General features: G+C 44.3%; 1 protein-coding gene across 4 annotated transcripts in view; it reads right to left on the minus strand.

Moving 5' to 3' along the window:
• si:ch211-200p22.4 (phosphatidylinositol-binding clathrin assembly protein) overlaps window positions 1-24,336 on the minus strand; it is a 160,561-nt gene that overhangs the window by 94,548 nt on the left and 41,677 nt on the right. For 3 of the 4 annotated variants that reach the window (XM_060931308.1, XM_060931479.1, XM_060931389.1), the window contains 3 exons: window positions 21,241-21,383; window positions 2,381-2,456; window positions 2,142-2,244 (listed from right to left, as the gene is read on the minus strand). In XM_060931308.1, coding sequence (XP_060787291.1) covers window positions 2,142-2,244; window positions 2,381-2,456; window positions 21,241-21,383 — 322 coding nt within the window. The remainder of the gene's footprint in view (window positions 1-2,141; window positions 2,245-2,380; window positions 2,457-21,240; window positions 21,384-24,336) is intronic. The other variant, XM_060931571.1, reaches the window with a different exon arrangement.

The following is a 24,336-nucleotide window of genomic DNA, read 5'->3' on the forward strand; positions in this document are numbered from 1 at the left end:
AGGCGGACACGCTAACCACTAGGCCACTCGCGGCTATATAATACACATCTCCAATATATTCCATTCAGCGACTCGTCTTCGACTCGTTCAACATCACGCTAGCTGAATGGAATACATCTGATACACCACTCAACGTTATTTAAACAAGCCACTCAGATCCGCAATGGATTGCGTCTGAAAAAGGCGAGGTCTTTCAACACCAGATGATAAACTTCATATCTTCACACAGTCATGCGATTCTTTTTATCATGGACACATTCGCAAACAAAAAGTACCCAAACTTATCAAAACAATTCATCGATTTCCTCACGAGTGACGTATAGAGATTTAGATCACGGATTTGGATCTCCATGTCCCGGATGTAGCTTGTATGAAAAACACGAGTGGTGAACACTCATGTCTGTATAATAAATAATAGGGCTGTAACGATATGCGTATCGAAATCGAGATACGCAGAGCCACGATCCGTATCGCGATACAAGAAGGCAGAATCGCGGTACACCCTTTCAAACTTCTCCTCAGCCCAAAAACAGAGGCGCTTCCAAACTTCAATTTATGAATACTTTACTTTTTATTTAAATTACATTTTAAACTTACTTAAATTACTTTTATTTTTTATATCTATTAGTAAGTCGTTTTTTCGCCGACCTGCGACAATCTTCTGCGAGTCACGCAACGTCCACACTCGCCACTGGCAGAGCATTCATTTCTTTTAAGCGGTCGCCATTCTGGTTGCGACGCGGGGAGCGAATCTGTAAACAAGCAGCTCATTGGCTGGCTAGGTGTGCCACAAGCCAATCACAATCACTTGACCGGAAAGGCATGCAGTGTTGCCAGATTGGGCAGGTTTAGGTGCTTTTGAACATATTTTGGGGTGGAAAACGTTAGCAATATCTGGCAACACTGAAGGCATGTCTGCTTGGGCGGAAGCCTTCTGCGGCAGTTACATTTTGACACGCGAGCAATGTTTCACCATAAAAATTCCGTAATTTCCATCTGTTTTCCGCGATCACAGAAAATCATTGGCCCTATGAGAGTGAGACAGTGAGAGAGCCACCCCCCCCCCCCCCCCCCAAAAAAAAAAAATCTTAACGGATTTACACGATTTGGAAAAATGACTTTCAGAACCGAAAAAACCAGAGCTTCCGGCTCAACAGTATTATTTTGAGAAATAAAAGTCTTTGGATATACATTTGTTCATTTTTGCATACATATTACTCATTCTCTGCAGTGGTCTGAATTATTTGTTATTAAATAGTTAATGCAAGTAAGTAAAAGTCAAATTTACTACTTTAAAAAAACATTTTAAAAAAAAATCGTGGGCGTATCGAATCGTGGGTCAAAAATCGCGATACGAATCGAATTGTGAGTTAGGTGTATCGTTACAGCCCTAATAAATAATAATTATAACCAATATGCACAGGACAGGGAATCTGTATATAAAATCAGAGATGTGAATGTCACATGCTCAGCACACTGAAATTTAATAATGAGTTTTATAATAAAACACACACTTGCTGTAGGGGGCGGGGCCACATACTACTCGCTTGCTCATTAGCAGGTCACACGACCATGCATTCTGTACCAGCTCCTCTGGAAAGCGTCGATGAAAGGACTCGTCGGAAACGCAGCACCTAGAGGATATTTTGCTGCTTGGTTTCTGAAGGAGACGATAAAGATAGAGCGCGCTTCCTGGGGGGTCTCTGCACTGACGGAAAAGTGCAAAACCGATAAGTCACACAGGATTATTATAATGAATCCTGCACCAGCATTTCACTTCAGACAGGATGGAGAAATCACTCCAAATAATACTCAATTGTATAGAAGGTAAGAGGTGGTGTAATCTTTCTAAACGGATACATGCACAGTCTGCAAAAAATGATGTACTTGGACGAAATCTCAGATACACGGAGAATTACGTTATACACCACCTCGTGGAAAACTCATCCAAAGCAAATAAGCCTCAAGACAGCCAGCTCGCTCTCAGAATCAGCCATCCACCAGAAGGGAATGATTTACAGAAAGAAATATTCCTCACTTTTTTTTTTTTTTTTTTTGAGTCCAGCTTGCTTTAGGAATTACTTAAAAAGGGTGGAGGTGGGAAAGAAAAAGAAAAGAAAAAAAGCAGCAGTTTGGCTTACCCTCTTTTCATCTTGGTGAAGTCGACAGCTACGAGCCGGTAGGACAGAGCCTTCTCGTTCAGATAGCGGCTGTAGCGCCTGATAAAGGTGGACATGTCGTAGCCTGACCGAGAGAATAAATAAGAACAAAAGCACAGTGAGAGAAACCCAGGAGTGAAAGAGCACACACACAGGCGGACGTCAGGAATTTAAACCCATTTCTATTCATCCGTGATCATGTTTTTGCACACTCTACTCACCCTGCAATGCACCTTTATCAAGGAAATTGTTCAGATTGAAGAGAGTGTTTCTCGAGGCCAGGTACTGAATGAAACGCTGCGAGACAGAAAAGCCACAGATTACAATCGGCGTTTTGTCGGATGTTCTGTGCTCATGGCTGAGCAGTGCTTTTATCTGGAATGTGAGGACTTTGAGGACAGTGCTGATGGGAGGAAATCCGCTGAAGACTCGAGCTTCTGTGCAAGATCAGACTTTTCTGAGCTCTCCGTGTTGGCAGAGGTCGCTGCTGTTACTGCTGCCGCCGCCTTCCGAGGCTGGGAAAAGCAGCTTGGAAATTCCCGAGAAAGAGGACCGTGCAACGTTCTGCACTGTGATCTGCTGAGACTTGACTAAACGGCGTGTGATCTTGCCGCAGGTCTACCAGAGATTGGGAATTTGGGGGATTCACACCAAAACATCGCACATTAAAGTGCATATTCTGGACCTTTTTTTTTAATACAAGAAAGAATGTCCCTTTACACACTCATCTAGGAGGGTAATTTTGCACAAGGCCATCTGTCTACAGCAGAAAAAAATAAAAAATAAACCGCGTCTGGAAAAATCCCAAGTGAGTCTGGAGCCAGATTCGTGACATTACCTGCGGAAGCGCCAGCAGGCTGCGAGAGCTTTGCACGGTTTCAGTGCACAGCCTGTGTAGCCCAAGCGCTCCCATTTCTCTCTCATTGTCCGGTCTTTTGGGAAACGATGAGTGCTAATCCCATCAAGATTGGTGTTGCTTCACCCTCCTACCATACATCTGTTAACCATTTTAATAATTACGTGATAACGTTGAAGAAATTTGCAGAAAACCACCAGGTCGTTTTCTCATAAACAAACCAGCGCTGACGTAGGATTCAGAGGGAGGCGTCCCGCATGCGACGTCACGAAAATCAGTGTTTGCCGGGAAATCCAAATGCCAAGTTTTTTCAGAGGCGGACCGATTCGCCTCAAGTGGCTTGATTTCAACTGAATTTTTCTGGTATTGCGCAAAATGAGACAGATATTTGATCAAAGTTTAATATAAAATAGGAGAATTACAGTGATCTTGCTCCTGAATTTACCCCTGATATGCACTTGTAAAATCAGGAACCTCAACAGCCTTCAAACAGCGACCTGGATCTGATTAAAATCAAACTAAAACTGCAGTTATAGGGTTGAGTCTAACAGCACATCGACACGCCAGGCAAAGACGAGCAAGAAATCATCAATACACAATGATATCTGATGAATGAATGAACACTTAATACATTCAATGCAATTTACTGGACGTGAGCTTTGATTAGAGGCCACGCCCCTTTCAATGGAACGACAGGAACACCGCCACACCTCCTTCGTGAGTGCCGATGGCACAGATAACACTGTTTTTCCCGTTTCCCTTCTCTCAAGTTTTGGTTTTGTGCTCGACTAAAAACGCAGAGAAAGCGACTGGGGCACTGGAACGAAGCTGTTTATTTATCTTTAATGCGCGGGAACGAGGGCATGAGAACTTGGAGAGCTCTCTGCAGCCAAGCATTAAAAATAAATCTTGTTGCCAAAGGCCAAAAGTATTAAGAAGCAGAGTTATTAAAAAAAAAAAAAAAGGCAAACTTCTTGTATCGCTTTGGTGAGGGGTTTTTTGTACACAGAGAATGTGGCTTCACCTGAAAACAGCTCAAAGCTCATTTCTGTGAAACCTGCAGAATCTCAGAGGTGTTTGAGAGAATTTAAGTTTATACTGCCTCAGGATATTTGACCTTAGAGCACCGAGGTGGTCATGTGGTATGAGCTCAGGCCCAAGTTCCCCTTTGTCCTTTTAATAAAAGGGGAAAAAAAAAAACACCCACGCGCAAACCCTTGCTCAACCACACCGGATATCTTGTCACAACAAGGAAGTGGCAACATTGCCAAACACAGCCACTCCGGTCCAAACACGGACACTAAAACAAGAAGCAACGATATTTAAATCAGAAACCGATGGAGAAAATCCAGATGTGCTCTTCAGCTGACTCTCCAGAGTCTCACCTTTGCTTGAGAATAAACTCCATGAAAGAACCACAGCAGCGATTTACCCTACAGGTGGAATTACACCAGAGAAAACAGTACTGTGGCTCTGGTGTGGCTGCCCACTGCTCTGGGTCTGTGCGCGCACACACGCACGCGTGTTCACTGCTTCAGATGGGTTAAATCCAGAGGATGAATTTCACTGTGCTTGAAGTGTGCGTGTGACAAATAAAGGTTGTTTCTTCTTAATCATTTCTGGAGATCTCCCTCCATGCAGACTTCCCACACTTCACCTAGCTTTCTAACTAATTTGCACATTGCATCGGGAAAAACACAAAACGATAAAATCAGCTTCAGCTGCACACAAACAAGCTCCTGCCAACTAGCTGTTGTCACATGACAAGGAAAGCAAAAACATTCGGCAAGCGATCAAGAACCGAGAACGATCCAAGGAAAGAAACGGAAAGGAGGGGAAAATAAATCTCATCTCATCATCTCTAGCCGCTTTATCCTGTTCTACAGGGTGGCAGGCAAGCTGGAGCCTATCCCAGCTGACTACGGGCGAAAGGCGGGGTACACCCTGGACAAGTCACCAGGTCATCACAGGGCTGACACAGACACAGACAACCATTCACACTCACATTCACACCTACGCTCAATTTAGAGTCACCAGTTAACCTAACCTGCATGTCTTTGGACTGTGGGGGAAACCGGAGCACCCAGAGGAAACCCACGGGGAGAACATGCAAACTCCACACAGAAAGGCCCTCGCCGGCCACAGGGCTCGAACCCGGACCTTCTTGCTGTGAGGCGACAGCGCTAACCACTACACCACCGTGCCGCCGGGAAAATAAATATATATTAAAAAAAAAAAAAAACCCCACACACCACATTCAACCCGAATTATAAAAAAGACTTTTGCATACATAAACCAACCTCCAAAATCTGTATTTCCCTTAAATTCGTATAAGATGCAAATTAAAATAATTTACCTAAAATTTGAATGATAAACAATGTATTCCAGCTACTTTTTATTCAATATTAATAAACCTTCAGAATGAATACACAGCTCCAATGTTTGACAAAAACACAGTGTTATCAGCGTAGTTACGAAGGAAATACTTCGTTGTTTGGAGACAGGTTTCACCGAGCGGCTATTATGCGCAAGATTTCATATTAGCCACAAAGTCAGGAAAATCTGTTCGTAAAATGATGTTATAATGACCAAATACAATGAAAAGTATTTTCCAGTTTCACCTGTGAAAGGTAATCCCATGTGATCTCGTTTGGACGGTAAACCTGTTGGTACAGCTAAACGCAGCACATGAATGAGGCATCTTTATTCTCGGCCACTGTCTAGATGCTATACCGGAGACGGTTGAAGAATCTCCACTTTGCCACATCCAATATGGTGGCGAGGATGACTCATGATTCTACGCAGAAGGCGGCGTCTATGTCTATGACTTCCCGGTTGGCGGGATTCTCGCAATGCGGTGTGCGCATGATCAAAAGTGGAATGAAGTCTCACTACCACAAGATAACGCGCAATTTCATAAGACTCTTTACTGGCTGTCTGTGCTTTCTGTGTTTACAGTACGTTTGTAAATGTTATATGTCTTATCATCGTGTGAATTGATTATAGCTCTAAATAAATATTGAAGCTTTTTTTAAAGAATCCGTATAACTTTATTCAGTGTTTCCCCCAGCACTTTCCAGGCAAGGCGGCTGCCCTGGGTAACTCGACCGCCCGCCCTAGCAAGGTTCCAAGAAAAAAAAAAATGCGTCCAAAAAAAAAAAAAAAAACCGAATTGGTAATGCATTTCAGCGCAGGGACTGACAGCTAGACTAAACTGCGGCACCTAGTGGTTGGATATATTACTACGCCATATGTCCTCGAGGCCATATTTACAAACATTTTAATTTTAAATTCAACGGTTCAGCGGGAAAGTCGAGACGTTGCCATTATCGTCGGTGGAATAAGAAGGTAAGTTGTATTTGTAACTGCTCATCTAAACGGTGCATTTGCACTGTTACAGTGAAATTTAATTTTCATGTACTAATATAAGATAATATAATATAATTATATAGCCTAATGCTATATAATGTTCATGTGCTAATATAAGTAGGCCTAATATAAATGTATTAAGGTAGGCAATATAAATTATGGCTGTAGGCTACATTCGTGGGACCCTTCCGTTATTTTTGTTGGTCCACCCAGCGAGATTACTCTCGTTGGGTCCACCGGAGGAAAACAGGGAATGGTCACGCAACTTTTTTTGTGGAAGGAAGGGGCAGCTATTTAGTCTGGATGTTATGAGAGAGGGTCATGCATTTTCCTCCTCAACAAAAGGGGAGGGTAATCATAGGCTAGATGGTAAAGCCATACATTTTTCGCCGTTGCACACCAACATTCCTCTGATGGGCCGTAAATAAATTATAATAGTTAAAAAAAAAAAAACGATCTGTCCCAATGATTGCATGATTGACGCTAACTTGTTGCTTCCTTTCTTGCGTGCAGTAAATGGCAGGGAAACAACAAAAAATATCGGGCCTCTTTCAGCCGAGGAGTCGCTCGACTTCACCCACTCAATCGGACTGTGCTCAGTCACCACTGGAGTCCCAGCCCCAAGCATCAAAGCACCGGGGTAGTGGGTGGAACCCAGAGTGGGCTGCTGTACTGAGAGCACTTTTATTGGCCAGGAAACCATTTTACCTCAGTTTCTGTAAGTAGTTATGACATTTAATTTCAATAAATACCCATTTTACAGTTCTACACAGCTTTGTTATTATTGTAGTACTACTACCCCCCCCCGGACTATCTGTGCAACGTGTGACGCGTTACGGCCCGACAACCCCCCCCCCCCGGACCACTATCCGTGCCGCGCGTGATGCCCACCGAAGACTCACCACCTTGACTAAGCAATTTTCTGCGGGAAACACTGTTATTTATATGCCCGTATACTACGTTTATTGAATCAAATCCGTATAAAATACTGACATTCCGTATAGGTTGACATCAGTGGCGGCTGCTGGTTTTTAAAACAGGGGAAGCCCATTTTACGCATTCATCGTAAAACCTGTAGGCCGGATATCAAAGCATAGAAAAGGTGTGCCCCATTAGCATAGTGAACTAGACAACCCTACCTAGTGGCAGAAAGTATTTTTGCTTGTACATTTCATGTTATAGTCTGGCTTGCCAGGCTAGTGCCTCATATCCTTAATCAAAAATATCAAACATCCAAAAATCACTGGCTATTCAACGAAGAGCCTTGAACATCATACCCTGATATGCAACACAGAGTCTTTAACACAACACCCAGCTGTGCAACACATCCTTGAACAACATCTGCAACACAGTCTGGAAATTCATAACCAGGTAGGCTATGCAACACACAGAACCTTGAATATTATACCCAGGTATAACCTATAACACAGAGCCCACCATTCTCTTAACATTACTGAACAATATACACACTTCACATTCATGAACATTATATGATGCACACTATTTATACACAAATTCTGCCCTCCGCTCCTTTTCCAGAAAATGGTCTGTGACCCTGTCATACCAGCTGGTTGTGCTTTCCAGAGACTTCACCAATTTCTGTTAGCAGCTAGCACTGCAGATCCCAATAAGGCTCAAGCTAGCCTACAACCAGTTTGAACTACAAATGAAATAAACGAGTGAATTCACGAATGATCAAACTGATAGAATGGATGAAAGTTAACGGAGCACAACGAGTAATATTTACATTTATTTACAGAGACATCAACGAGAAGAAACGTTTATATGAAAAGAAATTCGGACAGCACTTTGGCACACGACTACACTTTCTCGACATCCGCTAGGGACTGACTGATCATACTTCCGTGTTCCTCGCCGAAGTACCGCCCTCCTCATGTCTTTCAAACACTACCTCCAATAATCCTTTATCAGCCCGGCTTCTTGTCCCTCCCACTGTCTCGTTTAGTCCCAGAGAAGCCCGGCTTCCCTGGAAGTGACGATTTTGTTGATTTTAACCAATAACAACTAGCCGAAATTGGCTGTTCAGAGCCGTCTCGTAGACCGTAATGGATACCCGGCTGCCAGTCAGTGTTGCCAGATACTGCTGACGTTTTCCATCCCAAAATATGTTCAAAACCTGTCAAAATGCACTTAAAACCACCCAATCTGGCAACACTGCTGCCAGTCCATAGAGCCCATTGAAATAAGAAAGGTTACAGCCTGGCAGCAAAGGTGATTCTCGTAGCGAACTGCAAGTTCGTCAGACATCACTCAAATAAGTTACAGGATAGTTATGAACATAAATACAATCTTGGGCATATATTATGTTATGCAAGTTATTGTTTTAATGAGAATTCAACGTCGTAGACGCCGCAGTTTGGGGAGAGAATTTTAGGGGAAGCTCGGCTTCCCTTGTTGTCTCTGAGAAATCGCCCCTGGTTGACATGTATGCTTTTGTCTCCGGCTGATGCAAATAAAAAAAATGATGGAAGCCGGTTGTGTTTTTATAAAAAGCTGAAATCATGGTTTTCCAGCCTCACCTGCAACTGATGTGAACTCTACAGTGAGGTTTTTACTCAGTTCAGCACCCAAATCAGTCAGATTCAGCTTTACTCAAACTGATTTAAAGTGCATATCAGGGGTAAATTCAGGAGCAAGATCAATGCAATTCTCCTATTTTATATTAAACTTTGATCAAATATCTGTCTCATTTTGCGCAATACCAGAAAAATTCAGTTGAAAATCAAGCCATTTGAGGCGAATTGGTCCACCTCTGAAAAAACTTGGCATTTGGATTTCCCGGCAAACATTGATTTTCGTGACGTCGCGTGCGGGACGCCTCCCTCTGAATCCTACACCAGCGCTGGTTTGTTTATGAGAAAACGACCTGGTGGTTTCCTGCAAATTTCAACGTTATCGCGTAATTATTAAAATGGTTAACAGATGTATTGTAGGAGGGTGTAGCAACACCAATCTTGATGGGATTAGTGCTCATCGTTTCCCAAAAGACCGGACGATGAGAGAGAAATGGGAGCGCTTGGTCTACACAGGCTGTGCACTGAAACCGTGCAAAGCTCGCGCAGCCTGCTGGCGCTTCCACAGGCGACGTCACGAATCTGGCTCCAGACTCACTTGGGATTTTTCCCAGACGCGTTTTATTTTTTTCTGCTGTAGACAGATGGCCTTGTGCAAAATTACCCTTCTGGATGAGTGTGTAAAGGGACATACTTTCATATATTAAAAAAAAAACGAAATTGGTCCAGAATATGCACTTTAAGCTTTTGAAACAAAAACAGACTTCCAAGATGAAAGCAAAGAAAACAATTCCTGGCATGCGTCTTGTGTTAAAGAGACCGACTGACCCTTCCCAGAATGCAGTTTGTTTTGAAATCATGTGACCGCTACTTTGAGCTTTCTGTGCAGCAAAACCTCGGTTCCTTTTTCTTCATCTAAATGTCATACAAGGAAGTTTTGCTTAGAACATCCCTGAAATTTTCTTTCCTTCGTGGCCATCGGCGAGACTGCCGAGGCTGATTCTGGTCCAGTACGATGGAATAACTGTACGAAAAACAGAAGGGATGGGTCAAAAGAATTTAAAAACACACTGCAACCGCGCTATAACGAACTCCTTAGGGGACGTCCAAATAGCTCAGTCACTATCGCAGTTCACGGATCATGAACGGAGGCGAGGATTTCTTCATCGGTTATGGAAATGACTGAGGTTACTGGTGTCTCGTTGTCCGTGTCCACACAAATCTTCATCATTCACATGCTGCAAATCATCCACGAGGTCACCCTGCTGGTGTGCTTTAACTAGGTGTCAAGTTTAGCGGCATCAGCAGGTCATTTCATCCTTGGATCACCGTTCTCGATAATTGTTAAATGATGGAGACCTAAGCGAGACTCGTTACATCTTTGTTTTCTCATGTATTGTAGACTTAACTGTGTACATAATTACTTCCTGTTTGTCTCTGGTGGGAAGAGGAATGCATGCCTCAGTGTCACGTAAGCAGCCAAAATGACAGACATAACTGCAGGAAGTGGGTTTGTTTACAAACAGGCAGGCAAACAGTTCAAAAATGTAAGACAAAGGCAGGGTCATGAAATGGGCAACGATCACACAAGGCACAAACAGAATGGCAGAGGTAAAGATGAAGAGCAGAGTCCAAGGCAATATACAGACAAGGTTTGGTAATGTGAGATGCTAGGTACAGCACGTATACTTGAAGTCTGTGTGTTTAGAGAGTCCTTATAAGGGCATGCTGAGATTGCGTTCTAATCTGGAACAGGTGCATAGTACTGTAATTAGTCCTAATGGTGCTCGGAGCGCCGATGCACTTGGACACGACACGGTCTCTCTTTTGAAAGACTCCAACTCCTCGTCATTAAAGGCAGGGGACACAAACGTGGTTTGTTATATGCAAAAGTTTACTGTAGCAGGGCTGCAGTGTAGCTACTTTAACAAATTCTCTCCATGTTACAATTTATGAGCTATGGCTTAGGATGTTGCTGGATTGCTTTTCAAAACAGCGACATATCCATGGATGCGAAAATGGCCAATTGCTACATGGCACAGAGGCTTCTGGGAAGGGCGAGAAAGCCCCTCTAAAACGTGATGACAGTATTTAATTAATAAATAAATAAAAATTATCCAGGAGCGGCACGGTGGTGTAGTGGTTAGTGCTGTCGCCTCACAGCAAGAAGGTCCTGGGTTCGAGCCCCGTGGCCGGCGAGGGTCTTTCTGTGCGGAGTTTGCATGTTCTCCCCGTGTCCGCGTGGGTTTCCTCCGGGTGCTCCGGTTTCCCCCACAGTCCAAAGACATGCAGGTTAGGTTAACTGGTGACTCTAAATTGACCGTAGGTGTGAATGTGAGTGTGAATGGTTGTCTGTGTCTCTGTGTCAGCCCTGTGATGACCTGGCGACTTGTCCAGGGTGTACCCCGCCTTTCGCCCGTAGTCAGCTGGGATAGGCTCCAGCTTGCCTGCGACCCTGTAGAACAGGATAAAGCGGCTAGAGATAATGAGATGAGACTTATCGGCCTATTGGGTTTTTAACCATGTTGAATTTAGTTTGTTTGGTCCACGGCAGGTGTTGCTTATCCGTGCGATCTTCACGAGACTTATGGCCCTTTTCCACTACCCTTTTTCAGCTCACTTCAGCTCGCTTCAGCTCACTTCAGCCCGACACGGCTCGCGTTTCGACTACCAAAAACCAGCACGACTCAGCTCGTTTCAGCCCTGCTTAGCCCCTAAAACTCGCACCGTTTTGGAGTGGGGCTGAAGCGAGCCAAGCCGTGCTGAGTGAGGCTGGGGGCGTGAGCAGACACTCCCCTGTGCACTGATTGGTGAGGAGGAGTGTCCTCACATGCCCACACACGCCCCGCGAGCGCGCTGGGATCTGTAAACACCGCAAACCCGGAAGGAGAAGAATTACGAGAATTTCTGAAGCCTTATGCGCCTCGCCTCATCTATACGCTCTTGCCAGTATCTGTCCGCGTTGTCGGTGACAACAAGCCACAGCACCAAGACCAGCAACACTAACGACTCCATGTCCTCCATGTTTATTGTTTACTATTCGGGTCGTGAGACTACCGCTTAAAAGATCACTGATGTCACTGTTTGCGCTGCTTAACGACATCACCTGACGTCCACCCACTTTTGCTAACTCCACCCAATGTGTCCACCCACTTCCAGCCAGCACGGTTCAGCGCGGTTGTAGTCAAAATGCAACTCCAACAGCCCCGCTCAGCCCGACTCCGCACGGCACGGCTCAGCCCGACTCAGCCGCGTTTGTAGTGGAAAAGCGGCATTAGAAACGTGAAGTGTCAGCACCGCCATTTTAAAAACTGCTTTCCAAATGAAATATTGCACAAAAACAAGTTTAAATGATGACTACTGCCTACTTTTTTCAAACTTTCCCGATTGCTATCAAAAACAAAACTTCCGGCTTGATTACGTCAGCATTCGAAAGAGGGCACACGAGTCTTGACAACGTTGGCAGATGTTGCCCTGTGTCCGAAATTGCTCCCTACTCACTATATATAGCGAGGATGCCATTTTGTAGTGCTGTCCAAAACCTTAGTGAGGATTATTTACACCCTATATAGTGCACTCAAAGTATCCCACAATGCATCATGAAAAGTAGTGCACAACGATGGTCACGAACCAAAGCAATATATCCCATCATGCATTGCAGTCGCGCTGAAAAAAAAATCCAATTAAAAAAAGTCTCAAAATGTGATTTAATAAAAGGCAGCAGCAAAGAAGGAAGTATTCAGCCTTGATTTAAAAGAACTGAAAGCTGCAGCTACTTTGTATTGATTAATGTGGGAAATGCGCTCAGTATAATATGGATTTATCACAAAAACACATGCATGTATTTATTATTTTGAAAACCCGCCAGCCGACTGATCTGGCACTTTTTAATTGTGCAACAGTAATGACGTAAATACCAGCGCAACGGACTAGTGTCCGAAAGCGTTTTTTTATTTTATCAAATGAGCTCACTATATAGTCCTCTATATGGAGCACTTGCATGTGACGTCACAGCCGATCCAGATTGTGACAGACGCCATCTTGTCGGTCAAACGCCATATTTCCGCCTTCTACTTCCATCTTTTCTTCTGGAAAACCCTACTATATACAATTCTACTACAACGGCTGCGGCTACAAGCTCTCCCTGCCTGTGCACGGTTATGTTTTGTGTGTGTATTTTTGCGTGTTGTTCGTCTGTACCAGACTTCAATATCCACTACAACCGTATGGACTTACTGGACATTGGTTTCCAGCAGAAAATGACGATTTGTAGCGATTTCCATCGCATGCACAACATTCCGGACGAGACAGCGAGACCAGCGGGGTCTCCGTGGATTGTTATCGGAAGCAAAGCGAAGGAGGCGGCGCCGGGAGCGGGAGCAAAAGCGAGGCTGCAGAGCCGGCCTGTTGACTAAGCTCAGAAAACCACCACTCAAACCTCCACTGCTAAGCCTCTACCTCTCCAACGCCAGATCCATGGTAAACAAGACGGATGATTTGGAATTACAGCTGGAATTACCTTATTCTATAATCGGCTGGTCAGTGCTATACTCAATACTTAAGTGACTTACCCGTCCAATGAGGATTATTTTCTTGTTTACAAGATGCCACATCTGAGTCGCTGACAAATCCTGAATTTCTGTAAAGAAAACTGTCCAGAGATTTATAAGCACGCAGTGCTTCACCACTGAACAGCGAGGGAAAGTTAATCAGGTAATTATACACGTCTGGGTATTCCGCTGGCAGTTCAAAATCCGGTCGTGAAAACTCCGTCCGGAAAGCCATAAGGGTCACAAATCTGTAGATCGTTTATTTTAGACATATATCTAGTTATCTGTTCATTAGAAAAATGAGCCGTGTAGTCCGTCGGTTGAAACTGATCCATTCTGTACACGAGTGCAGCAGTATTCAGCGGTGTTTTTGACTGACAAGATGGCGGCTGTGTACTTTCCGGTCACGTGACTGCAAGATCTCTATAGTAATTCCCCATGTAGGGAGTAGTGAACGAGTGAGCGATTTCGGACACAGGGTTTGATTTCCGCTGTACGTTTTACTTCCGTCCTACGATGTCTCGCACAGTTCTCAACGAATCTCGTTTACGGCCATCGCTTTAACATACGGTATGGACTGGTATTACAGAGCATATTTCAAAACACTCAGAACTTGCTCTAGCAGCGACAAAATAGCGATCAAAGACGCATTCCTATAGTTAAATGAGAAATAGAATTTTAATAAATTTAAAAAAATTGCCTACAGTTCTTCTTTAACTCCATTCATGTTAATTACTGCCATGTTCTGCTTGCAACAAACTCCTTGTGCTGAGTTTCATGTTCAAGACAGAACATTTAAAAAAAAAAAAGCGTACATCTGATAACATAAGCAAACGTGGCCAACCCACGTGAGCTGAACAGCACCTTTCCTCATGAGCAAAGCAATAAGAAAGGAAGGGTCCGTCTCAGTGCTCAGTGCTCGCAGAACTGAAGTGCTCTCTCGTATGACAGTTTCTCTGCACACTCGCTTCACACCAACACACTCCTGCGCATTTTTTTTTTTTTAAGGCCACACACACACTGATCCAGCTGTGCTCAGGTCAGCCATCTTTGTTCTCTATTAAAAAGATACCGTTAACAAGATAGGCATCGTACGAAGTGTGCTGCTCTTCCATTGCCACGTGTTCGTTCAGATGACGACAACATTCATAAGGCTTACATCGCAAACCATCACATGGTATCAGAGGAACACCGGATACCAGGATCATTCCCGAGGTCTCTCTAGTAACAGGAAACTCCAGCACCATCTCAGCATTCCTCAGGTCAGCACTACAAGCTGAACCGGTGAGAGCAGAAGAAGAAAAAAAAAGTTCTCCGCACCAGCTTCCTAAGCCCTGATTGGCTGTAAATCTCCTGTAAATGCATTTGAGGACTTTTTCCTCCCCTCCCATCACCATAGCAACTCCGTGATCTCACACTACCCTTGAATAATCGTCTCAACCCGTTCATCAATGAGTAAATCGGTTTCACTCTGTTGCATGCCGTCTTATTAAATATTCCGCCTCGTCTGTTTGAGGGAATACACTGCGGCGAAGGAACGTCCGTGTGCATCCACACCAGGTGGGCGCTTTCTCCTGCTCCAGCCACAGCCACACCGCTGATGTGTTTGTCAGGACGTTCACCTCGATTCAGAATCCATACCAGGTCACTCCTGCACTCGACGCCGCCAACAGTTTACAAACGCGGCTTCTTGAAGGTGCTCGTTTAAAAATGGACAGCATAAGTAGGCAAATAAGAAGAATGGGATTTTCTACTGCGCCAATAATAAATCGAGTATAAACCTCGAACAGGAACAGCGCCGACGCGCCGTGCATTAATAACGCAGGAGCCTTTGGCCAGAGGAGCTTTTTCCCCTCCCACGAAAGGATCTTGATCTCTGATGAGAAGACGGGGCTGAAATCATCAGTTTACTAGCAAAAAATCAAACCTGACCCTGGAGAAGTGGGATTGCTCATGCATGCCGATTTCCACAGTGAAGTGAAGCACTCGCCTCTCAACAAGCTCAGAGTTACTATGGATACAGATCATGCAACTAGAGCGGTTTAAGAAAAACAAGCACCCAAGAAGGGACGGCGCTTCTTCTCAGGAGAAGCCGTTTGTTCAGGCCGCAACCTTAAGACGCCAATTAAATTCCCTTTTCCCCTCAAAGCATGAGAAAAATCCACCGTACATGGTGCGATTCTCCTCTTTAATAGGCCTCTCCGACTACACGCAGCATTCCAAATGATTAATAACCCACAATACATCACTCATTTTCTGATCTGCCTAGTAGGTATGAAAAATCACTGCTGATCCCCCCACGCTTATCCTGCGCTTATGCTAATAGCTATTGATTAGCAGTTCTGCCCAAGGGAAGGGAATAAAAGTGCAACAGAGAGAGCGCAGGAGTTGTGCACGCGTGTGGCCATGCTTATTAAAAAGGTAATTATTACCTTGACTCTCTCACATCCCTCGAACACAGCAGTCGTTATGTAAACAGCAGTGCTCTCGGAGCACATTTAAAACCACCACGCTGCTGGAATGTTAAACAAGCCTCCTCGCTCGCATCTCCCACAAGAACAATCTACAGTCGTAGTAAAACCAGAAGCCAAATTACAACCCCTGATAGACAAACCCGCATCACGCTGAAACGCGTCCGAGCTGAGGATTACAGCAGGCCCGTGTCTGGGGAAGGGCTGTTACGGTCCACCCACAACCACGCCGTTCAAATCTAAATCAACACCTGAGGCCTGGTTTTCAGCTTCCTTTTACGCGTGTGGGGCGCACGCTCTGAGGCAGTGCTCATTAAACGGTGCTATCAGCAGGCGCTTATTTATCTCTGCAACACAAACATTTTATCAGAGCTGCACAAAGCGGACCCTCGAAAATTCCCTTAACACTCACATTTGTAATTATTAATGCAGCTAATTAAAGCTTTATTTACACCCCAGTCACCAAAAGAAAAAAAACTTTGCCATTTAATGGTTTTATTAAATACGTTTTTTCGGTATTAAAGCCAGCAGTTTTCCCCGCATGGAAACCAGTCAAACGTCCCCGGGGGTCAAAACTTTCAGATGTCCTCATTCTTGTGAGGACATGTAATCGCCATCAAAACATACAAACTTGCACCCACACACTTTCAGACGTCTCTGATCTTTACATGCGGTCTGAACAAATTTTACTGTTTGAATTCTACTCATGTTTATAGACTCAAAAGAAATTCAAAATTTGCATTTGAATGCTCAAGAGCTCATAATTCTATTGAAAACACATCACTGTAAATAGAAATAGTCTCAGTGTTAAAACTGAAGTGAACCATTTTCCCCCCATAAATGATGATTGAACATTATATCATAAACGTGGGTAGCAGGTAGCCGTGCCACCTCACAGCTCCAGGAGCCTTGCTTTGGTTCCGAGCTCAGGTTACTGCCTGTGCGGAGTGTCGCATGTTCTCACCATGTCCGTCCTCTGGGTTCTCCAATTTCCTCCCACTTACCAACGGCATACACTGTACTGCTAAACGTTTGAGGAAGCCAGACCATCACACGAGAGGCCCAAACCTGTTCCAGCATGACCATAAGTTTTGCTCCATGAAGACAAGGTTGGTGTAGAAGAATTCCAGTGACCTGACCTCACTCTTGGGGCTGAATGAGCAAATCCCTACAGCTAAGCGCAAAAATCTAGTGGGAAGCCTTTGCAGAAGCATGGAGGTTATTATAAAGTCAAAGCTGGACTAATGCGCTATACGTAAAGCACAAACGGAGTGTTACGGTCGGGTGTCCACGTACTTTTGGCCATAGTCTAGTTGTAGGTGGATTTGCCATTTTAAAATTACCATTTTATGGTGCTTCCGACTCCAAGCCAGAAATTTTAGACGAATGTTATAAAAGGAAATATAGCTCAAAGTAAATATATTTGTAATCTCTTAGACAGCTCTCTCTAATATTAAGATGCAAAAGTGCATATCACAGGTAAATTCAGGAGCAAGATCACTGTAATTCTCCTATTTTATATTAAACTTTGGTCAAATATCTGTCGCATTCTGCATTCTCTGCGATTTTTTTTTTACCTTGCGCAATACCAGAAAAATTCAGTTGAAATCAAGCCATTTGAGGCGAATCGGTCCGCCTCTGAAAAAACTTGCCATTTGGATTTCCCGGCGAACATTGATTTTCGTGACGTCGCGTGCGGGACGCCTCCCTCTGAATCCTACGTCAGCGCTGGTTTATGAGAAAACAACCTGGTGGTTTTCTGCTAATTTCTTCAACGTTATCGCGCAATTATTAAAATGGTTAACAGATGTATCGTAGGAGGGTGCAGCAACACCAATCTTGATGGGATTAGTACTCATCGTTTCCCAAAAGACCGGACAATGAGAGAGAAATGGGAGCGCTTGGTCTACACAGGCTGTGCACTGAAACCGTGCAAAGCTCGCGCAGCCTGCTGGCGTTTCCGCAGGTAACGTCACGAATCTGGCTCCAGACTCCCTTGGGATTTTTCCAGACGTGGTTTATTTTTTTCTGCTGTAGACAGATGGCCTTGTGCAAAGTTACCTTTCTGGATGAGTGTGTAAAGGGACATACTTTCATATATATATTTAAAAAAAAAAAAACCCTGGTCCAGAATATGCACTTTAATGTTAAGAAATGCAATTTAGACGCGTATCAGCCGTTATACACCATTTTACCAAAAAAGAAACATCATAATGGAAAAGTAGTAGCCATCACCCTCAAATAAATTGCAATAGATTTAAGAATTCTTAGGCAAATACTCATTTAAAATTATTTATTAAAAAAAAAAAAAGCAGGATTTTTTTTAGCATTTGTAAATTTGTGTTAAGAGGTGTATTATTATTAGTAGTAGTAGTAGTAGTAGCAGCAGCAGCAGCAAGAATAGTCATAGCAGGATTAGTGATAGTATTAGTAGTAATTAATACTATGACGACTACTACTATGACTAATTAGTAGCAGCAGCAAGAAAGAATAGTGACATTAGTAATAATAATTAATTAGTAGTAGTAATTAGTAGCAGCAGCAAGAAATAGTGACATTAGTAATAATAATTAATTAGTAGTAGTAATTAGTAGCAGTAGCAAGAAAGAATAGTAGTAACTACTATGCCTACTACTAATTAGTAGTAGCAACAGCAGCAAGAGTCACCGTAGTATTAGTAATAGTAATCTGTAGTAGCAGCAGCAAGAAAAAAAGAGTCATCGTAGTATTAGTAATTAGTCGTAGATGAGTGCGTGCATAATTCACCCCCATCCAGGGTGTATTCCAACTTCACACCCCATGTTCCCTCAGGATCTATTACCACCCTGACCAGGAAGTCACCCAAGATGAATGAATGAAATTAAAAAGAAAAAAAGGGGGGGGGGGGGGGGGGTGTCTTCACCTCCTGCATGCTTTTCTCTAGCAGTGCAACACACAGGGTCATCATCCTCCAAATGTGTCTGATACAAAATCTTAGTAAATTGACATTGGAATAAACTCCTTAAAGGAATCTGACCGCTCAAATATACACACACAGCCCCTCTACTCTCACAGCTTGTTTCTATCTCAGGCCTCTAACCTGCTCTTGCTCGCTCGCTCTCTCACACACACACCATGTGTTACTTCAGTAGCTCCCACTTTGTCTTGATTGTTGGCTGAAGAGGAGACCGGGACATCCTGGAACGCAGGGAACTAATGCCGCTTTTCCACTACAAACGCGGCTGAGCTGTGCCGTGCCGAGTCGAGCTGAGTCGGGCTGAGCGGGGCTGTTGGAGTTGCATTTCGACTACAACCGCGCTGAACCGTGCTGGCTGGAAGTGGGTGGACACATTGGGTGGAGTTAGCGAAAGTGGGTGGACGTCACGTGATGTCGTTAAGCGGCGCAAACAGTGACATCAGTGACAGTGGCGGAACAAGTCAGAGCCGGGCCGGGGGCGGGGCAAATGACCGGGCCCTTTATTAAAGCTTATCATAACATCATTTTAGGCTACAAAATGTCCGCAACTGCGGTGTTTACCAATTTCAACACTACCGGGTGCAACTATGTTATTTAGTACATCAAGTCCTTCAAACGAACATGTAACTCAGAAACAAAAAACATTAGGATACTGTACATGGCTCATAATAAAACATCAATAGCCTATACTGCGCACATTATTTGAAGGGCATACGAATGAGCGCTCAGAGTGGTGACAGGAAGAGTCAGAAATAAAAGGAGGGCGGTGCAAACCTCACTGAATGCACTGTGTTTACCAATTTCAACACTCCGGGGTGCAACTATGTTATTTTGTACATTAAGTCCTTCAAACGAACATGTAACTCAGAAACAAAAAAACATTAGGCGACATACTGTACATGGCTCATAATAAAACATCAATAGCCTACTGCGCGCATTATTTGAAGGGCATACGACAAGCCTTGCGCTCCGCGAACTCGTCCACGATGCTCTGTATGTCACTGATTCAGTGAGCTTTTAAGCGGTAGTCTCACGACCCGAATAGTAAACAATAAACATGGAGGACATGGAGTCGTTAGTGTTGCTGGTCTTGGTGCTGTGGCTTGTTGTCACCGACAACGCGGACAGATACTGGCAAGAGCGTACAGATGAGGCGAGGCGCATAAGGCTTCAGAAATTCTCGTAATTCATAATTATTCTCCTTCCGGGTTTGCGGTGTTTACAGATCCCAGCGCGCTCGCGGGGCGTGTGTGGGCATGTGAGGACACGCCTCCTCACCAATCAGTGCACAGGGGAGTGTCTGCTCACGCCCCCAACCTCAGTCGGCACGGCTTGGCTCGCTTCAGCCCCACTCCAAAACGGTGCGAGTTTTAGGGGCTAAGCAGGGCTGAAACGAGCTGAGTCGTGCTGGTTTTTGGTAGTCGAAACGCGAGCCGTGTCGGGCTGAAGTGAGCTGAAGCGAGCTGAAGTGAGCTGAAAAAGGGTAGTGGAAAAGGGCCATAATGGAACTACTCACTACAAAAGCCTGTTAGAGAAAACACACCCCAACTGTTCCTCAAAGTGGAGTCGTCATTCCACTGTCAGCTTTCCCACCCTCAGTTCCTCTATCTCTCCTCCTCAACAACGTAGGACTCCAGTAGAGTCATAAAGCAAACCGTACACTCGGTATCTGGGCCAGAGTTGGGAGTGACTCACATCCCCTCCCCTCTCCTCTCCAAACACACACACACACACACACACACACACACACACTAGTGTCCTTAAGATCAGCACTTTATCAGCGTGTCCTCCCTAAACCAGTACATTGTCTGCAGACGTCCTCTAACTGTCCCTGACAGTTTGCCTCTGATATGAATGCTGACAGAAAGGCAAAGGTGGCTGATAAACAGCCAGGTGCAGGTTACACGACATCAGTGAACGAACACACAATTTATATTTACATTTAGCAGAGTAACTTACAAACACACGGAATAATGAAAGTGTTTAAAATCTTCCTGAAAAGCTGCATTTTATTTCCTCACACACACTAGTTAGGAGTGTAAGCAAGTGTGTGTACACAACATGGTGTAATTACTGTTTGGTTGACTGATTTATTGTCAGAAGTCATTGATTTAACTTAATTACATCCCAGCTAAAGACTTAAAACCACGCACAGAAGTGGGTTTCATTCCCACTCGTCTACAACGAGGTGGGGGTGTTGTGTATCTGGGCCACTCCAGTGTTCTGTCAACACTATACATCATTACGCTGCGTGTGAGAGAACGAGAAGAGGCCATTTCATTATAAATCACCCTGCTCAAGCAGAACTGCACAAGAGTGAGCGAGCATGTGCACGTCTCTCTTACCTCATTGCCATACATCATTAGGTGGTGTGTGGTAATGAGGGCTTTGAAAACCACCACCCAGCTGCTGCTGGCCGTCCGCTCGAACAGAGTGTCAGCCAGCTGCGGCACGTTCACGTTCATCTCATTGGTGCAGTGGATCAGGTCTGAAACAGAAAGAAAAATCAGACGATAAGAGGCATGAGTAGACTGCTCAAGTCTGCAAATAAACTTCAAAGTGCTTTAAAATATTCAAAAACACAGGCAAGTTCCTCCTCTTCTCACACACACACACACACACACCTCAAGCACAAATGTCACATCCATTTGAAATCTGTAGTGGGATCTAAATAGCATCACGTCCTGAGTACATCCTGTCAGGTATATTGCGGCGCACAAACCCTTCTCCAGAGAACGAACATACACACACTACCGTTCAAAAGTTTGGGGTCACTTTGAAATGTCCTTATTTTTGAAAGAAAAGCACTGTTCTTTCCAATGAAGATCACTTTAAACTAATCAGAAATCCACTCTATACATTGCTAATGTGGTAAATGACTATTCTAGCTGCAAATGTCTGGTTTTTGGTGCAAAATCTCCATAGGTGTATAGAGGCCCATTTCCAGCAACTCTCACTCCAGTGTTCTAATGGTACAATGTGTTTGCTCATTGCCTCAGAAGGCTAATGGATGATTAGAAAACCCTTGTACAATCATGTTAGCACAGCTGAAAACAGTTGAGCTCTTTAGAGAAGCTATAAAACTGACCTTCCTTTGAGCAGATTGAGTTTCTGGAGCATCATATTTGTGGGGTCGATTAAATGCTCAAAATGGCCAGAAAAACATCTTGACTATATTTTCTATTCATTTTACAACTTATGGTGGGAAATAAAAGTGTGACTTTTCATGGAAAACACAAGTGTCTGGGTGACCCCAAACTTTTGAACGGTAGTGTACAACGTGATGTTCATTTATTTAAATTAACCCCCCACCACACCCGCACACAACTTGAGCCACAGCTGTGTTTTAAACGTAATTCAAAATTTGTAGACGTGACTGGATTGGACTGGGAAATCTGAAGTCACCGTTGAGGTTTCATACTGTTCAATATGCACAATTCCTGACCTCAGAAAGTTGGGACAAAACCAGCACGTAGCCTGACCGAGGCTGGACTTCACTCACATTTGTTGATTAGTGAAGACTGAACAGAGGTGAGTCTCCATACTGGTGAGCGAATGTCACGACAGCCTGATCAAGCTGGATTTGTGCAGAGTCTGACTTAACTCTGAAGCAGGAAGCTCTAACTTGCAATTATTAAAACCTTCACGTGCAAGCTACAAAGTGGGGAAAAGGGGGAGGGGGAAAAAAAAAAAAAAAAGCCTTCATGTGTGTCTCTTGTTAGCAAACTCTGGGGAGTGATGCATGTGATGAACTGTATAATTAGAATGAAGCCAATACAGTACGGCCATGTTGATTGAGCCAATGTAAATACTAGTATACACACTACCAGTCAAACGTTTGGGCTATTTACTGTATTTGATCTCAAACGCAGGTGGCACGGTGGTGTAGTGGTTAGCGTTGTCGCCTCACAGCAAGAAGGTCCAGGTTCGAGCCCAGTGGCCGGCGAGGGCCTTTCTGTGTGGAGTTTGCATGTTCTCCCCGTGTCCGCGTGGGTTTCCTCCGGGTGCTACAGTTTCCCCCACAGTCCAAAGACATGCAGGTTAGGTTAACTGGTGACTCTAAATTGACCGTAGGTGTGAATGTGAGTGTGAATGGTTGTCTGTGTCTATGTGTCAGCCCTGTGATGACCTGGCGACTTGTCCAGGGTGTACCCTGCCTTTCGCCCGTAGTCAGCTGGGATAGGCTCCAGCTTGCCTGCGACCCTGTAGAAGGATAAAGCGGCTAGAGATGAGATGATCTCAAAACGCATTAAGGTGGCAAGAAACTACACTAACTTGACAAGGGACAGCTGTTAAGCCAGTATCTCACTGGGCTGCGACAGCTTGCGAACGTCATTCGCGAGAGTGTTTCAAAAGTGTCAACACATTTGCGGGGCTCCTCAATTTCCTGGCATGAGTCACAAAGTGTCGCTCATTCGTCGCTAAAATTTTGAACATGTTCAAAAAAATTTGCGCGACAAAATTTCTCTCAAAATAGCCGCAAGTGTGTCGCTGGTGTCGCGAACCCTTCTCAAGTCGGTTTCCGTGAGGCTTCCTCTACTTCCCCTGCCTACTGAGGGAAAGCCGGGCTGCGACAGCCTGCGACAATTGCGGTAAAATATGCGAATATCAGTTCAGTGTGATTCCAAGCAAAAATTGTCACCAATTTGCATGTTTTATCGCAATTGTGTCTCCAACTAGTCGTGGCCCAGTGAGATACTGGCTTAATTGAAAAGCATTCCAGGTGACGACCTCATGAAGCTGGTTAAGATAATTCCAATAGTATGCAAATCATCAAGGGAAATACTGGCCACTTTGAAGAACCTAAAATATCAAACACTTCGTGGCATTTCATAGTTTTCTTGTCTTCAGTATCGTTCTGCAATGTAGAAAATGCAGAAGAACCCTATGAATGAGTAAAGGTGTACAAACTTAACTGGTACTGTAACTCATTTAAAGGTGAGTAAAGTGCTACTGTGAGCAACCCTGCCGATATAACATCAGCTGCTGAGCTCCAGGTTGAAGACACCTTCAAGTTTCCATGTAAGAAGTCTGAGTTGGGGGAGGGGCATTTTCTTTGCATTTTCCTGGATGGAGGTCCAAAATTCCAAGTTACAAATTTTAGTTAAGAGCGTCATTGGTCATCGTCGTCACTGCCGAACCCAATCTGGGCTTGAGGCGAACTGGTTTGGTTGACTTGGCCAGGATTGCAGCAGTAGGGTGGCCAGTTCCTTTCTGCACACCCCTACGGTCAATTTAGAGCCACCAATCAGCCTAACCTGCATGTCTTTGGACTGCGGGGGAAACTGGAGCACCCGGAGGAAACCCACACAGATGCTGGGAGAACATGCGAACTCCACCCAAAGTCCCCTGTCGGTTGCTGGGCTCGAAACCAGGAACTTGCTGAGAGATGACAAAGCTAACTATTGCACCACTGTGCTGCCCAGGGTTCTTAGTACGGA

Source organism: Neoarius graeffei, chromosome 1, assembly GCF_027579695.1.
Source record: "Neoarius graeffei isolate fNeoGra1 chromosome 1, fNeoGra1.pri, whole genome shotgun sequence".
In the NCBI taxonomy this organism is placed as follows: domain Eukaryota; kingdom Metazoa; phylum Chordata; class Actinopteri; order Siluriformes; family Ariidae; genus Neoarius; species Neoarius graeffei.